The sequence below is a fragment of the Procambarus clarkii genome, chromosome 60 (assembly GCF_040958095.1).
Source record: "Procambarus clarkii isolate CNS0578487 chromosome 60, FALCON_Pclarkii_2.0, whole genome shotgun sequence".
In the NCBI taxonomy this organism is placed as follows: domain Eukaryota; kingdom Metazoa; phylum Arthropoda; class Malacostraca; order Decapoda; family Cambaridae; genus Procambarus; species Procambarus clarkii.
In genome coordinates, this window is record NC_091209.1 from 18,728,220 (window position 1) to 18,745,357 (window position 17,138).

The 17,138-nt window shown below is 46.0% G+C and overlaps 2 protein-coding genes across 2 annotated transcripts; both read right to left on the reverse strand.

Moving 5' to 3' along the window:
• Nucleotides 1-434: 434 nt before the first annotated feature.
• Nucleotides 435-2,111, reverse strand: LOC123766959 (uncharacterized). Its single transcript, XM_045756448.2, has one exon. It carries the CDS (start codon nucleotides 1,969-1,971, stop codon nucleotides 1,102-1,104), a length of 870 nt encoding a protein of 289 aa, XP_045612404.1. The 5' UTR covers nucleotides 1,972-2,111; the 3' UTR covers nucleotides 435-1,101.
• A 3,824-nt stretch (nucleotides 2,112-5,935) lies between these two features.
• LOC138353906 (formin-2-like) lies at nucleotides 5,936-11,917 on the reverse strand. Its single transcript, XM_069307324.1, has 2 exons — nucleotides 11,790-11,917; nucleotides 5,936-7,127 (listed from the first exon to the last, which is right to left on the reverse strand). Exons 1-2 carry the CDS (start codon nucleotides 11,915-11,917, stop codon nucleotides 5,936-5,938), a joined length of 1,320 nt encoding a protein of 439 aa, XP_069163425.1.
• Between the last annotated feature and the right edge of the window lie 5,221 nt (nucleotides 11,918-17,138).

The following is a 17,138-nucleotide window of genomic DNA, read 5'->3' on the forward strand; positions in this document are numbered from 1 at the left end:
GAGTGGATTATAAATACGAGGGTAAAATGCGGATCCCAGGAGCTGAAGCTCAGCGCCCGCAATCACAGCTAAGTAAACAAACAGTTCTCAGAGTTAACTAAATATTAATTTTTGCAAAGAAATCGGAGTTCGTCTGATTACCGTTGAGTTAAAACTTATTTGTAGTGTCAGCGCAAAGGCCTGAAAGCACTACCATAAAAAGCTAGGATTTGTTTAACTATATATATATATATATATATATATATATATATATATATATATATATATATATATATATATATATATATATATATATATATATATATATATATATATATATATATATATATTTATATTTATATTTATATTTATATTTATATTTATATATGGTGGTCGTTGCAGTGGGTGGTTGGATGTGGTGGTCGTTGCAGTGGGTGGTTGGATGTGGTGGTCGTTGCAGTGGGTGGTTGGATGTGGTGGTCGTTGCAGTGGATGGTTGTAGTGTTCACTGCATTGGTCGCTGTATTGTGTGGCAGGTTGTTGTTGTTTTAGATTAAACCAATCGAACCAAATGTTCCAAGTAGCACGGGCTATGGTGAGCCCGTAATGGACTTACCCGGCACAGGAGCGGGGCTGTAACTTGGTGACCGAGTATGGTCGACACCACTGTCTTGTGCCACATTATCGGTAAAAAGGCCTTAATGGATTCTTGTTACGTATTGACCCCCGGGATGGCACAGTAACATTGGTAGCGTCGTCAGTCCATATTGGTGGCTACGGCTGTCCTGCTCCTCGAAGCAGGGCAGTGATGCCCGGGACTCCGGGCACCAGAGTCCAATTGCCTCGATGCCCGGGACTCTGGATAAGAGTGGTAACGCATTACGAGATTGGCGTCCTTTTGATGAAGGTTGTTAATGTCGAAAGTATGTTGATATTTCTGTAAACTGGAGCAATGGTTTTGGAGTTGAATTTGATGAGTGTTGCTAGTCTGTGATCGTGGTACAGAACTGTGGTTGTGAGGCGACTGCTTTATTTGTTCCTGTTTGGACGCTCAGGAAACCCAGACAAATTGATCCCTAGGCGGGTATGGGGGGGGGGGGAGGAGTGCTTGGAGTGTCATAATTAAGATTGGAGCGAAGGATTGGCGGAGTTACCCCCTGGGCTGATGCGCTGAACACACACACACCCAACCGATACCATCTCCTGAGTGGGTATAAACTGGTCTAAGTGTCGCACCCACATCCTGATGGGCCGCCGCACTGCCTGGCACCGAAAGTCACCCCCCAAGTTGGAGCAAGTCTCACCCTGGCACAGACACTTGGTCTCCACCAAGTTCGGGGGCCAAACATTCTCTCCCAGATGCCGCGTCTGCAGTTTGGAGGGACACATCCCCAGATGGACCGTTCCCCGCACCCACAGTGGCTCCAGGTAGTCCTCCGACAGGTCAACACGGAACAGCTGGACAGACAAATCCTTACACACTGTCTCCTCTGAGTGCTCCTGGGAAAACTGGACGAGTGCTTCAGGCACCGACAAGTAATCATTTTTCCAACTCTGCTTGACCTCAGACGCGGGAATCATGTTAGCTACTCCACGGTGACATCTGTTGTTACCTGATGATTTGCACAGCCGTGAGCGCTTGTTCAACTCACTTACAGTAGTGTGTACATCCTTTGACTCTTCATATTTTACCTTCTCACTTGGGGGCTCCAGCGGCATCGCTGAGTCCTCCACCGCGGCCTGGTTGAATATACCCAGATTAATTTCCGTGTTAAAGTTTTTGGCGTGACCTTGGCTTGGCGGGCGCTGGGGAAGAGAAAGAACAGAGCTTAGCCACCACCACTGAGGCAACACCCACGGAGACACTTGTTGCGAGCCTTCACCATCTTTGGTATAGGTGTCGGCAACAGCCACTTCACTAGCCGAGGCCAGTCTTAATGAGATGATACACACGGTAGCCACCAACAACTGTACCGTCATCACCGTCAGCATGATCTTCTGCACAGTGCTGCTGTGTCTGCTTCTTCCTTCTAGCAGATAGCAACTGTAAAATATACGATGTTGAGAGTGTCGTCTTGCTTTATCACTGACCCGAAATGGCGGTAGGTGACGGAGGCTCAGTGTGTGGTGGCGGGTCCCCGGCTGTAGCCTAGCTGGTGGCCCTGACACCGTCGGGTCCCATCTTATATGGGCTGCTCACCTCTCCACAATATGCCACAAATCAGCATAGAGTCTAAAGGGTGGTTTCCAATTACTGGTTCTTAATCAAGACGGAGAGCTTTGTAAGGGTCCCTGAAAAAGCGGAGACGTGGGTGTTGTTGCCGCCTATAATTACTCAATCTAGCAGGAGTGATAAGAAGGCCTTAACGAAGTATTGACACAGGAATGAAAAGACAAAATTTTGGCTCATTAATTTCATGCTCTGGGTAGTAAATCTTCCAACCTTCAGGAATAAAGCAACGTCCTATAGTTTTTTACCACAATCTTAAAATTTCATCAAAAAATGATATTCAGACAGTATTCACAAGGAAGAAATATAATAATAATAAAAATAATAATAATAATAATAATAATAATAATAATAATAATAATATGATTTCTCTTTTGCTTCCTTTTAGGCTGGAACAAGTGAAGCGCACTGGAAATTGCTTGCTAGGAGGGAGCTGGATCATGGTCCCAACTAGGAGAAAGATTAGGTGCAGGGAAAGGGGGCTACTTCGTAGGGGAGGGAGAGAGGGAGGGGCTTGATCTTGATCTCAAACGAGGTGGGCGAGGGGTCCGAACCTGTGCGTATGCGCGTATAACTCTCGGGAGGACGCTAACTGCTGGTCCCCAGCGCATGCACCCAATTTAGATTATATTAATGGCGTATGATAATCAGGCGTTTTTTTAGTCCTCTGAAGGTTTTGGAAATGCCCGTTTTCTGTGTATGCAGCAGCGGCAGCCGCACAAATTTGGAGCTTCAACATTTTCCCGCCTAAATAGCCAGGCGGGCTGAAATGAAGCCGGCTCCAGTTTAAAGGCGGAGAAGCCTTCCAGTGGGTCTCTGGGAACGGAGGAGAGGGGGGTTGTGGGGCTTTCGACCCCTCCATCAGGACTCGCTCGTTTATGCAGCTCTCCTTGTGTGTGTGTCTAATTTGTCTGTGTTGAGCTTGGCATCTGGATTACTACCGAAGGAATAGCTATAATTTCTTAATGAGGACGAAATAGGACTAGCTTGGGCACCTCAGGCTCCAGTGCCAACACGTCCGCTGAATAGACATAACGAAGTCGATCTTGCTAACATCTCTCTCATTTTTTCTCTAGTTTCTATGTCCTCTCGTTCTGATGTTCTTCACTAAATTGCTCTTCTTTTCTTGGTTCATCAATCTCGCTTAAAATCTTATATGTCGTGAACATTGCCTATGTTAGCGTTATTCCCCCGAGCCTATTATAACTCAGCTTAGGAACGAGCATTGTTTCATATCTCTAAACGTTTTCATCCTTTGTTTCATTATTTTTCGGGTTAGGATCCATGACAAGGTTTCATACTCAAGAATGAATTTTACGAAGCTTGTGTATACCATTCGGAAGGGTCTTTCATGTGTCTCTGAAAGCAATCCGGAGGTTTACCAGTCAGGCCAACACCACCGACGGTAGTGTGTCAGTGTGTGCTCCTGTTGCACGAAGCTTCATTATTCATCCTCTACTGCTTCTGTGGCCTCACTCATCTTTCTGTCCTCATCAAATCACACCGTTCAAGGGTAAGATCATATCTGGAAGGATATGATCTTACCCTTGATCAAGAGTAAGGGTAAGATCATATCCTGCCAGATATGATCTTACCCTTAGCCCATGTCTTTCACTGTCCGGTTAACGTACACTGAAATCTGACGAAGGAAATACATTTCATACAAAATATATTTATTTTAGTTTAATAAATTGTTGGTTCTGATTTGCAAAACTGACAAAAAATACAGCCACTGATAGTGTACAATAGTACAGTGCACCATAATTCGACGCATGGTAGTACAACGCATCATAGTACAGTACACAATAGTGCACTATAGTGCATTGTACACTATACGTGATCATTAATATTTGCCCCAACATGTGGCGCAACTGTGTTTCCAAACTGGCCACAGTTGAGGAGTTTACGGCCAAATTCGAAGAGAATAGAGAGCGCTGCATTTCTGAGGCGAGGTTAGTCTGGTTAATTCAGGAACTTGGGAGTGCCAGGGCTTCCCCGCTCCCCACCCAGTCCTCTACCAGGCAAGGAACTCAACAATTGTGGCGTCCATAGCTGCCTCCAACATGGTGCACTCTGTCTAGAGCACAGCTGACGGACCTCAGAGCCACAGTGCCATGAGATAAAAGTTTGTTTAGCTACAGTGAGGATTGTGCTGTGTGCCTCAACATGCTCTAGGACAGATTCACCGCAGACCGTGGATCCAAAATTTGATTCGTGAAGTGTTCTTAATACACAACTCTGCGGTGAGACCTGAAGTCACTCAATACTGGAACCTGAAGTCATTCAAGGCCGACAAGGCGCCGGCGAGAAACAATGGGCAGAGTTTCTTTCACCTTGATGCCTCTGTTACCTAGCAGTAAATAGGTACCTGGGAGTTAGCCAGTTGTCACGGGCTGCTTCATGGGGGTGGAGGCCTTGTCGAGGATCGGGCCGCGGGGACACAGCTCCGAAATCATCTCAAGATAACCTCAAGAAGGCTGGAACCTAAAGTCATTCAAGTCTGGTGACAGAATCATTCGATGCTGACCAGAGGCTTATGGGTCATACAGAGGTTATAGCGACTAAACTAAAGTGTGAAAAGTTGGTCCACACAAGAGGCGGAATTTCAGAGGTCAGGAGGCGGCAACCTCGCCTTTGTCTGTGTCTTAAGCCACTACGCGGGTTCACTCCTCTATAATATCCTGCATATGGATCTGACCTGACCCCGTCCTCTCGAACAGTACATAGCATCTTCACGTACAGGTTCCCTAAGGTCAAAAAGTCGTGTACTAAAAAATGATAGCGGCTCGCCATATTGATGCGACGTTCCGTTTTCTGTTCGTGGGTCCGCGGTCACTTTAGTTTCGGGCAATTTAGCTTGCTCAAGAGGTCGGCTTGATGATACACATATTCCTCAAGTGTCTGACAGCCCTACAGAACTAATTTTCTCAAATGTGGTTCGTTAACAACTCTCACGTCAATTGGGGGTTCATTAACGACTCTTTTCATCAAGTGTGGTTCGCTAGCAAATCTCACGTCATGTGGTTCTTGAACCACTCCCCGTCAAGTTTGGTTCACTAACGACTCTGCCGTTAGAACCACGTCGTGCGGTTCGCTAACGACTCTCCCGTCAAGTGTGGTTCATTAACTACCCCCCCCCCCCGTCATTAACGACTGTGCCATCGTATGGTCGCTCCGTCATGTGCAGTTCCCCCAGCAGAAGCGACTCACTGAGCCAACCATGGTGTCTGATACGCTAATCAAAGTCGAGGCGCAACATCTACGCCAAGTAGGTCATCCAGCCTCCTAAACTTATAGACCCGTCATCTACTGTGGCTGGAATGTTCAAAATGTGCACATCAGAAGTTCACGATTTGTGCTACCGGGATTCGAAGGGGCATGACGAAGGTGAAGCAGAGTAGCCATGCTACTCACCAAGGTGTAGGTGCTGTCAACTTCAGGAATCTGTACACCAGTAGATTGACGGTTGAGAGGTGGGACCAAAGAGCTGAAGTTCAACCCCCCCGCAAGCACAGGTAGATGAGTGCACAAATGATAAACCTTTATGCCCGCAGATAACTTTGCAACTGGAGTGTGCATGACTGAACAACATTTCAATTAAACTTTAGTGTAAAGAACAGCTTCCCAATTCACGCCAGAGGTGAACTTTTGCACTCATGAAAGGCATTTAAGATGAACTTGTGCAAAGTGTTCCCTGTTGACAAACTTGTGCGGAGTGAACGTACGCTAAGAGAACACTGTTCGCCATCCCACCTCTGTTGACAAAGAAAAGTGGACCACTTTACCGACACACAGATATCGCTGCCAAGGTGTACCAACCCCAGCACCAGGATAGTCCACAGGTGTACCAACCCCAGCACCAGGATAGACCACAGGTGTACCACCCCCAGCACTAGGATAGACCACAGGTGTACCACCCCCTGCACCAGGATAGACCACAGGTGTACCAACCCCAGCACCAGGATTGACCACAGGTGTACCACCCTCTGCACCAGGATAGTCCACAGGTGTACCAACCCCAGCACCAGGATAGTCCACAGGTGTACCAACCCCAGCACCAGGATAGACCACAGGTGTACCAACCCCTGCACCAGGATAGACCACAGGTGTACCAACCCCAGCACCAGGATAGACCACAGGTGTACCACCCCCTGCACCAGGATAGACCACAGGTGTACCAACCCCAGCACCAGGATAGACCACAGGTGTACCAACCCCAGCACCAGGATGGACCACAGGTGTACCACCCCCAGCGCCAGGATAGACCACAGGTGTACCAACCCCTGCACCAGGATAGACCACAGGTGTACCACCCTCAGCACCAGGATAGACCACAGGTGTACCAACCCCAGCACCAGGATAGACCACAGGTGTACCACCCCCTGCACCAGGATAGTCCACAGGTGTACCAACCCCAGCACCAGGATAGACCACAGGTGTACCACCCCCTGCACCAGGATAGTCCACAGGTGTACCAACCCCAGCACCAGGATAGACCACAGTTGTACCACCCCCTGCACCAGGATAGTCCACAGGTGTACCAACCCCAGCACCAGGATAGACCACAGGTGTACCAACCCCAGCACCAGGATAGACCACAGGTGTACCACCCCCTGCACCAGGATAGTCCACAGGTGTACCAACCCCAGCACCAGGATAGACCACAGGTGTACCACCCCCTGCACCAGGATAGTCCACAGGTGTACCAACCCCAGCACCAGGATAGACCACAGGTGTACCACCCCCTGCACCAGGATAGTCCACAGGTGTACCAACCCCAGCACCAGGATAGACCACAGGTGTACCACCCCCTGCACCAGGATAGTCCACAGGTGTACCAACCCCAGCACCAGGATAGTCCACAGGTGTACCAACTCCAACACCAGGAGTTGGTAGGTAGTCAACTAACAACTCTCCACTAACAATTCAAACACAGTTGTATGAGGTACTGAGCGAGACATACACCATATGAAACAATCACCAATGAACCTGTGGAACACATTTACCTGTTGAAGCCGTTGTAGCGAGGACATTGATCCAGTGTAGTATACCTGGCCCGCTGTAACGTGTGTGTGCGTCCTACACTCCAGTTAGCACGAGGATACTTTTCTTCGTGAAGTCACTCCAGATATATATAAAGATGTTGTGAGGTGGCCCCCAAGCCATAAAGCTGGTGTACCCTGACACCAAGCCAATAATCCCGCCGCCCAGCTCCTGCCACCCATAAATCCACCCTCGTGACCCCACTATGTGCCCAGACCAGTAACACACACACACGCAGGTAGCTGAGCGGACAGCGCGGAGCACTCTTAATTCTGTGACCCGGGTTCGATTCCCGGATCAGGCAGAAACAAATGGGCAAAGTTTCTTTCACTCTGAATGCCACTGTTACCTAGCAGAAACAAAAATACTTTTGCCCATTTGTCTCCGCCTCCACCGGGGATCGAACCCGGAACCTCAGGATTACGAATCCGAAGCGCTGTCCACCCAGCTGTTAGGCGCCCTGTTCAATACTGTTAACTGTAGTTAACTTCACTCCTGTGAGTGTCATTCCTGGGATCACAGCTGTTCGTAATTAACGTGAATGCCGTACCCGCGGGAGGGAGATCATATATGTCAATATTTACATACGAAGTAAAGCTAGCGACGAAGGTGCCACCTGAGGTCGACCGCAGACAGCTACAGGAAGACCTTGAGAAACTCCTGGAGTGGGTTATCTTGAGGTTATCTTGAGATGATTTCGGGGCTTTAATGTCCCCGCGGCCCGGTCCTCGACCAGGCCTCCACCCCCAGGAAGCAGCCCGTGACAGCTAACTAACACCCAGGTACCTATTTACTGCTAGGTAACAGGGACATCAGGGTGAAAGAAAATCTTCCCATCGTTTCTTCCCGGCGCCCGGGATCGAACCCGAGACCACAGGGACCACGGGTAAACAAATAGTTGTTAGAATTCAGTCCCAACAAAGGTAAAATAATGAAGATTGGAAAGACAGACAGGAGACCAGCAAGTACCTTCACCATAAGTGGAAAACAAGAACAATCGGAGAGAAAAATAATTTGGGAGTGGATATAAACCCAACAGCCGGAGAGGCACACGTAAACATGATAACATCAGCAGCACATGCGACGCTTGTACATCAGAACAGCGTTTAGAAACCTAAATCAGGGTATTTCAGGGCAATCTGCACAGCATTTGTTAAACGAATATTTGAATATTCAGCACCGGATTGAAATCCGCACCTTGTAAAGCATAAAAACAAAATTGAAAAATGTCAAAGGTTCGCACATTTGAGCTAACAGGGTTAAGCTATGAAAATAGATCAAGGAAACTAAACGTCATAGTCCTGGAGGAGAGAAGAAACACAGAGGACATGATCACAGCATACAAGATACTTAGGGCAATTGACAAATTGGATAAGGACAGCCTCTTTAAATTGAGAGAATTTAAGACGAAATGACAAAAGTGGAAATTGAAAAAACGCGCGAACTGAAGAAGTATAAAGAAATACTCATACTTGTAGAGGTGCTTAACAAATGGAACCCACTGAAAAAAAGTTGTAAAAACCACCTCTATTCGCAATTTTAAGGCTAAATGCGTAAAAAAAAGTACGTCAGATTAATTAAAATTTAACGCAACAGGTGCAACACTGGCTGTTGGCTGGGCGTGACGAGTAAGACTTCACTTTCTCTCAATCACTGATAGGCGAGTATACACACACACACCAGTAACCACCCCTGGCCGCCACCAATCAGGTGCCACTCAGGAGAGCGGTGGGTGAGGCAGTAACGGGTCGAAGCGGACCGTTACGTATTGATCACAAGCTCTGCTCGCTTAAATCCCGCGTTACCACAGCTGGAGCGGACCCCCGCCGCGCTCTCTCCCGCCTCACAAAATCAATACATCCACGCTCGGGATATCCGGCCAGATTTATTTGCACGCAAAACAATACATGAGAATTAACTTGGTGTTGTTGTGCACGCAGTCATCATAACTTGAGTGGTGGTGCACGCAATCATAACTTGAGTGGCGGTGCACGCAGCCATCAGAGCTTCGCAACTCAAATCATTCTCACGACTTGAAAAGCGTTAAATCTAAAGCAGTATTACCTATCTAGCAACTCACAACCTTAGCCAGTCAACCAATCACTACCTATCATTAGTACGAGAATATATATGTGAATAACATGCTGTTCTTCATTTTTTTTGTGGAGTCCAATAGTACTTATTGGTACACTTGAGCAAATAGTTGCTCTTAAGTGCTATCATTATAGGAGCATGGACTCTGTAGTCACTGTTTATTGTTTGTGTCGGTCACAGTGGATCCAGTACCACTTATGGTGGCTCCAGTACCACTTATAGTGGATCTAGTACCACTTACCCCACTTACTACGGATTTTGTTTCAGTCTCAGTGGACCTCTAATTAAAGTTTCTGAAAATCGCTTATAAATATTAGTGGACATGTAAGTACAGTTACGCAGGGTCTCTCAGTGTAGAGTTATAGAGAATGTATCACAGAGTTATAGAGGATGTATGAGAGCAATGATACCATCAGCTATCGCTGAGACAAAGGGGCTTTAGCTCACGTATTATGCACCCCATACCCATCCCGTAGAAGGTGGTGGAAAAGGTTACAGAGGCACATGATGGGTTCAGGAACTAAACCACAAAATTGTTTTAATTAAGCAAGCTACAGTCTTGATTAGCTAGTTACACAGTTGAATGAGTTATTATATCAACAATGGACTTGACAAGGGCGGAAAGGTTACAGCCGCCCTACTGTAACGTCCTACAGTTAGCAAAATGGGCATATTTGGCTAACATTTCTAGTTCAAGATCAATTTAAATTAAATATTTACATATTTCTTTGAACATTTGTCTGTAAACTTTGACCATTTGTCTCTAAATTCGCGTGTCTATCCGCGCTCCGTCACATAGTGACGGAGGGTGTGCGAATAACTTTGCTGACACAGTTTACATTTGGTCAGGTCTACATCAGCAGGATTTTCAAATTCTCAGAGACAACTTATACTCGAGTCTAAGCCCAGCGACAGACTCGGTCATCATCATCTAGGTGTCTTGTTGATTTTATTTGATGATCCAATTGATGTATGACTCTTCTTGAATGATAGTATGACAGATGAATAAGAGAGATCAGGTGTGTGTATGTGTGTGTGTGTGTGTGTGTGTGTGTGTGTGTGTGTGTGTGTGTGTGTGTGTGTGTGTGTGTGTGTGTGTGTGTGTGTGTGTGTGTGTGTGTGTGTGTGCGTGTGTGTGTGTGTGTGTGTGTGTGTGTGTGTGTGTGTGTGTGTGTGTGTGTGTGTGTGTGTGTGTGTGTGTGTGTGTGTGTGTGTGTGTGTGTGTGTGTATGTGTGTGTGTGTGAGCTCTCATGAGTTGTTGAGTTCGTTGGTGTGGGGGGGGAAATGTGAAGAAGGAGGAGGGGGAGGGAGGAGGAAGAGAGAAGGCGGAGGGAGGAAGGAGGGGGAAGGGAGAGAGAAGCAGGAGAGTAGGAGGGGGGAAGGAGACGGAGGGGGAGAAGGCAAGGCTGTGTAATGAGACCAGAGTGAAGAGATATGAGGAGTGAGGTGCAGAGAGCGGTGGGGAAATGCTCAAGTTGGGGAGGGCAGAGGCTTGGGCTAGGGGGAGAGGCGGGAAATAGCAGTGGGGAGATAGCAGAGGGGTAGAGGAGGGAGATAGTAGAGGGGGAGAGGAGGGAGATAGCAGAGGGGAGAGAGGGGAGCTGTGAGTGTGCTGGGTTGCTGCTTTTTTAGGAAAAATAAAAAAAATATCTTGAAGGGAGAGAGGAGAATATGTTGCGACGTTGAGGCACTGAAGGGAGTGAGAGATGATGGAGGGCAGAGGGAGACGGGAGGTGGGAGTGGGGGGGGGAGAGGGAACTATAAATGGAGTGAGAGGTGTAAGAGACAACACAAGCAGCAGCCTGTGCACCGTGAGAGGTGTACCCAGCCTCTCTGTGTTTACACACTCACAAGTTTACTTCTGTCCTGGACTGTTTTCAGGACTATGGACACCTACGTGTTGGTCAGTAAGACAACATATAACACCCCAGAGGTTGACAGGCCATAAGCCCCCTTAACACACACAGAATATGTGCATCTTTTAATGACCCCAACAATGCATAAGAGGAACAAAGTCATTTCAGCAAAACACCAAGCCAAGACCACCAGACAGACAAACAGGGACGTGAGCAAGCGGGGCGTCAGAAAGACAGACATACATACGAGTGATCGATCTACGTCTTTCTTCTCTGAATATAAACCTTAAATTTATGTATGAAGTCGTCCTGCTGGTGGGAACATCTTAAAGCTGCCGTTACCATCAGCGGTAGCCGGGCCCCGCCTACTGTACATATCAAGGCCACTGCCTGGCCGCCGCTCCTCACCTCCAGAGCCCTCATTGGTCCAGAGCTGGTGGGTAGGTTATCCTAGGGGCGGGGCCACCACTTGCACCAGCAGGATAACACGCCCTCTTCCCTTACTGATACCTCTCGCTCCTCCCCTTTCGTCCTCAAACCCCGCCCACACACCCAGGGAACACAAGCCGCTAGTGCAGATTTCTACCATCTCCTGAGTACAGCAGTAACCTGCCCTTGCTCGCCTCTACCTGGATGGTGCGCCTCTTCATCCATGTTTGACCTCAACTCCTGCAGTAGGCACACAGGAAGGTTAAACACAATACGGCTCGTCATGGTCACCTGCCAAAGTCTCTTCCCTGTGCTACGGCACCTGCAGGAGCCTCGTCTTCCCCTCATCCTACCCCGCCACCTCCAGGAGCCTCGCAGACCCCCATACTACCCCGCCCCCTGAAGGGGGTCCTGCTACTCCGCCACCTGCAGGAGTCCTCCCCGGCCTCCCTTATGATCCTCCGCCCCCTGCAGGCGGGACCCCGTGCTGGAGGACCCACCCCAACATGAGGGCCCCCTGTTACTCCTCCACCTGCATGGGGGACCCCCCTCTCACGCTGCTCCGTAACCTGAAGGAGGCCCCTTTGCTGCTCCCACCCCAAGCAGAAACCCCCACAAGCTACTCCACCACCTGCTGGAGTCCCCACAACTACCCCACCACCTGCTGGAGTCCCTACAACTACCCCACCACCTGCTGGAGTCCCCACAACTACCCCACCACCTGCTGGAGTCCCCACAACTACCCCACCACCTGCTGAAGTCCCCACAACTACCCCGCCACCTGCTGGAGTCCCCACAACTACCCCACCACCTGCTGAAGTCCCTACAACTACCCCACCACCTGCTGGAGTCCCCACAACTACCCCACCACCTGCTGGAGTCCCCACAACTACCCCACCACCTGCTGGAGTCCCCACAACTACCCCACCACCTGCTGGAGTCCCCACAACTACCCCACCACCTGCTGGAGTCCCCACAGAACTGTTGAACAAAGACGGGTTCCATTCCTTGTCTGGTAAACTGATGAATGGATGGTGGCAATTCTGCCTCTATCAACTCTCTTCTTTCTACTCATATATACTCATCTTCCCCTACTGTCTTTCTAAGTCTACCCTTCATCCCATTTTCTCTAAACTTTCCGTATCAGTGCTATCGACAGTGCTAACAATCACATAACAAGCAAATAAAACTCTTCAAAGATGGTTACACACTTGCAACAGAGAGATATTGCAACTGAATTCAATAGCTTCTTTTCATCAATTGGTGCTAACCTTGCCAGAAAATTCCCAGAGACCCAGACACATGTTACTACATATCACACCAGCAGCTATCCTAACTTCTTTTACCAGTCAGCCCCACAGACATTATAACCATAATTCAATTACTTAAAACCAAAGCTGAGAACATTAATGAAATACCATCTATGACATATAAGAGTGCTGCCCCTGCTCTTGCACTACCCATAGCTCTGCTATTCAACAAATCTCTAGAGTGTCATTCTTTCCCTGATATCCTTAAAAAAGCAAGAGTGACGCCAGTTCATAAAGGCGGCGAGACAGCTAACATAAATAATTACAGACCAATATCAAATCTACCTAATAGGTAGGAAACTATGAGGTTGAAATTGGGTACTTTTGGTTTTACTTTTGAATAAGGCGTAGGTTGGATAGCTTTTTTCAATTCCTTAGGGAGTGAGTTTCATGGGCTAGGTCCCTAAATTTGCATAGAGTGTTTGCACAGATTTAGTTTGACTCTGGGAATATCAAAGATATATTTATTTCTGGTGTAGTGATTATGGGTTCTGTTACATCTGTCAAGGAAGAGTTTCAGATCAGGATTTGCATTTCGGAACAAGGTTTTGTACATGTAAATGGTACAAGAGAATGTGTGGCATGAGTTTATGTTTAGCATGTTTAAGGATTTAAACAGGAGGGTTGTGTATTGTCTGAAAACAGAGTTTGTTATTGTTATGGTAGTGACAGACATCAGTATGTAGCCATCAATAGCATAACCTTCCCCACTCTACGATTGACAGTAGGAGTGCCACAGGGCAGCATCTTAGGACCTCTTCCATTTCTTATATATATCAATGATTTTCCAAATGTTTCCAGCATTCTTAAACCTATATTATTTTATGACTATACTACCTTCATCTATTTTGGCCCCATCCTCCACACGCTAAATAACATTGTCAACAATGAATTAAAAAAAAGTCCACTCATAGATGTCAACCAACAAACTTACACTAAACATAAAAAAGACCTACTACATTTTATTTGGTGGTAAATCACCAAATCATCTTCATCTTCAGATTGACATTGTTGACATTGCCAATAAATATGAATGGAAGTTCCTTAGCCAATACATAGACAAGAGACTGAACTTCAGCACCCACATACAACACATAACTAAAAAAAGTATCAAAAAACGGTTGGTTTACTTTCTAAAATCAGATATTATGTTCCCCACTCTGTTCTCCTCCCATTGTATTACGTACTAATCTATCCTATCTTACATACGGTATATGTGCATGGGGTTCAACCACTGCAAGGAGTGGTTGAACCTATCTTCAATTGATAGGCTTGAGGTTGAACCTCAAGCCTATCATCACTCAGCAAAAAATCTGCTATCAGAACTATAACAAACTCTGTCTTCAGACAACACACAGCCCTTCTGTTTAAGTCCCTTAACGTGCTAAACATACAATCACTCCACACATTCTCATGTGCTATTTACATGTACAAAACCTTGTTCCTAAATGCTAATCATGATCTGAAACTTTTCCTTGATAGGTGTAATAAAACCCAACAGCACCACTCCAGAAATAGATATATCTTTGATATCCCCAGAGTCAGACTAAATCTGTGCAAACACTCCATGCACAATGAAAGGGCCCAGTCTTTGGAACTCACTCCCTGATAAATAAAAAAATTATCCAACCTATGCCCTGTTCAAAAGTAAAACCAAAAAGTACCTAATTTTCCTACATTGTGCTTCAAACTCACGCTGTACCTTGTACTACCCACTTCCCTAATATTAGTACTTAAGACTAATTAACTATTTAATCTTTACCGCTGTAATCACCTTTGTCAATTTATATTGTTGATATAAAACCTGCTACAATGTACTTTGTCATCTTCCTTGATATGTTAGAGTAAGGACCCGCCCGATAGGCTATGCGTGTTAATGGCTTTGCAAGAATGTAAAAATATCACTTTAATGTAATCTCACCAACCCATTGTACTTTCTTGTAAATAAAATATTATTATTATTATTATTATTATTATTATTATTATTATTATTATTATTATTATTATTATTATTATTATTATTATTATTATTATTATCATCTCCTGAATTCCTCACTCTCCACGTCACTCGTCTTCCCTCTATGTGGTTCTTTCCCTTTCCTAAATCTCTCCATTTCTCTCTTTCTCTGTTTCACATTCGTTACAGGTCCCCCACAGAATCCGTCACCTGCTGGAGGTCACCACAGCTACTCCGTCACCTGCTGGAGGTCACCACAGCTACTCCGTCACCTGCTGAAGGTTAAACCATTTAAACCATGGTTTAAATTTATCAAAATATTATCATGATGCACTTGTTAGTTAAATAAAAAGTATAATGAAACAAATATTTCTGGCTTATGTTTATCTTATCCAGGATGGGGGGGGGGTCTGTAGCTGAGTGGTCAGCGCTATTGATTCGTAGTCCTATGGACCGGGGATCGATCCCCGGCGATAGCAGAAACAGATGTGCAGCTTCTCTCACCCTGATGCCCCTGTTACCTAGCAGTAAATATGTTAACTGGAAGTTAGACAGCTGGTACGGGCTGCTTCCTGGAAGTGTGTAACAAAAAGGAGGCCTGGGCGAGGACCGGGCCGCGGGGACGCTAAGTCCCGAAATCATCTCAAGATAACCTCAAGAAGAAGATCGGGGAGGATTGATTGGGCGCCAATCCTTAACTATAGCCTCTGTTCACCCAGCAGTTGTTGTTGTTTTAGATTCCTCCTACTACGAACAAGTTCCAAGTAGCACGGGCTATGGTGAGCCCGTTTTAGTGAATGGGTATCTAGTTAAACGATTTGGCGGGTCGTATTCCGGGGAAATTTAGGATTAAGGACCTGCCCGAAACGATATGCGGGCTGGTGACTTTACAAGAATGTAACAACTCTTGTACATATAAACAAAATAAAATAGAGAATGCTTAACGCGTTTTCGACTTAATTCGCTTCGTCAGAGCAAAGTAGAATGAAAGATTAGTAGAATGATTAGAATGAATTACATGGTATTAAGTAAATATTCAGGGTCCCGGTAGTACAGTCGGGTTCGTTCTCGACTCACAATCGAGAATTGAGACGAGATCGAATCCCGGGCGGGACAGAAGTGGTTGGGTGCGTTTCCTATCACCTAATGTTCACCTAGCAGTAAATATGTACCCAGGAGTTAGTCAGCTTGTTATGATAAGACCCTTCCCATCCTGGGAAGGGTCAGTAATTCGACTTTGAGGGTAATGGACCTCGATATAATTTTAACATATACGGTATGTATAAACTGCCTGCCTGTTCCCTGACTCAATGAATTATATTTCTTAGTCTCTCTTTTAAACTGGTTGGGAGACGTACAGCTTTTAACTACATTTGGGAGATCATTCCACAGTTTGGGACCCTTGATTTCGATAGTATTTTTACTTTAGTTGAGTCTCACTCTTATCTAGGAATATCAAAGCTATATTTGTTCCACGTGTGGCGACTACAGTCTTCCAGGAAGTGTTTAAGGTACCATTTCACTTGTGTACTCACCTAGTTGTGCTTGCAGGGGGTTGAGCCATGGCTCTTTGCTTCCCGCCTCTCAACTGGTGTACAGATTCCTGAAGCCTACTCTGCTCAATCATATCTACATTTGAATCTGTGAATGGAGTCTGCCTTCACTATTTCACTGCCTAATGTATTCCATCTATTAACTACTCTGACACTGATAAAGTTCTTTCTAACGTCCTTGTGGCTCATTTGAGTACTAAGTTTCCGCCTGTGTCCCCTTGTTCGCATACCACCCGTGCTAAACAGTTAATCTTTACCTACCCTGTCAATTCATTTTAGAATTTTATAGGTAGTGATCATGTCTCCCTCTAACTCTTCTGTCTTCCAGTGTCGTGAGGTTTAGTTCCGGTAATCTTTCCTTGTAGCTCATACCTCTCAGCTCGAAGACTAGCCTGGTGGCATACCTTTGAACCTTTTCTAACTTCGGTTTGTGTTTGACTAGATGTGGAGGCTGGAGTCGCATATTCCATTACTGGTTTTCAACACAATTTATACTTTTAATCTCAAATAGTATTAATTAAGATTTAGTTTAAGTGGTTTTTTTTCGCCCAACATCTTGCCCGAAACGCTGTGCTTATTAGTGGCTTTAGGTATTGTATGTACTAGCTCTATCTATAAATCCAACATTATTTTTGTATCTCATCTTCTGTGAATGTACTTTTACCTGAATAAACATTTTGATTTAG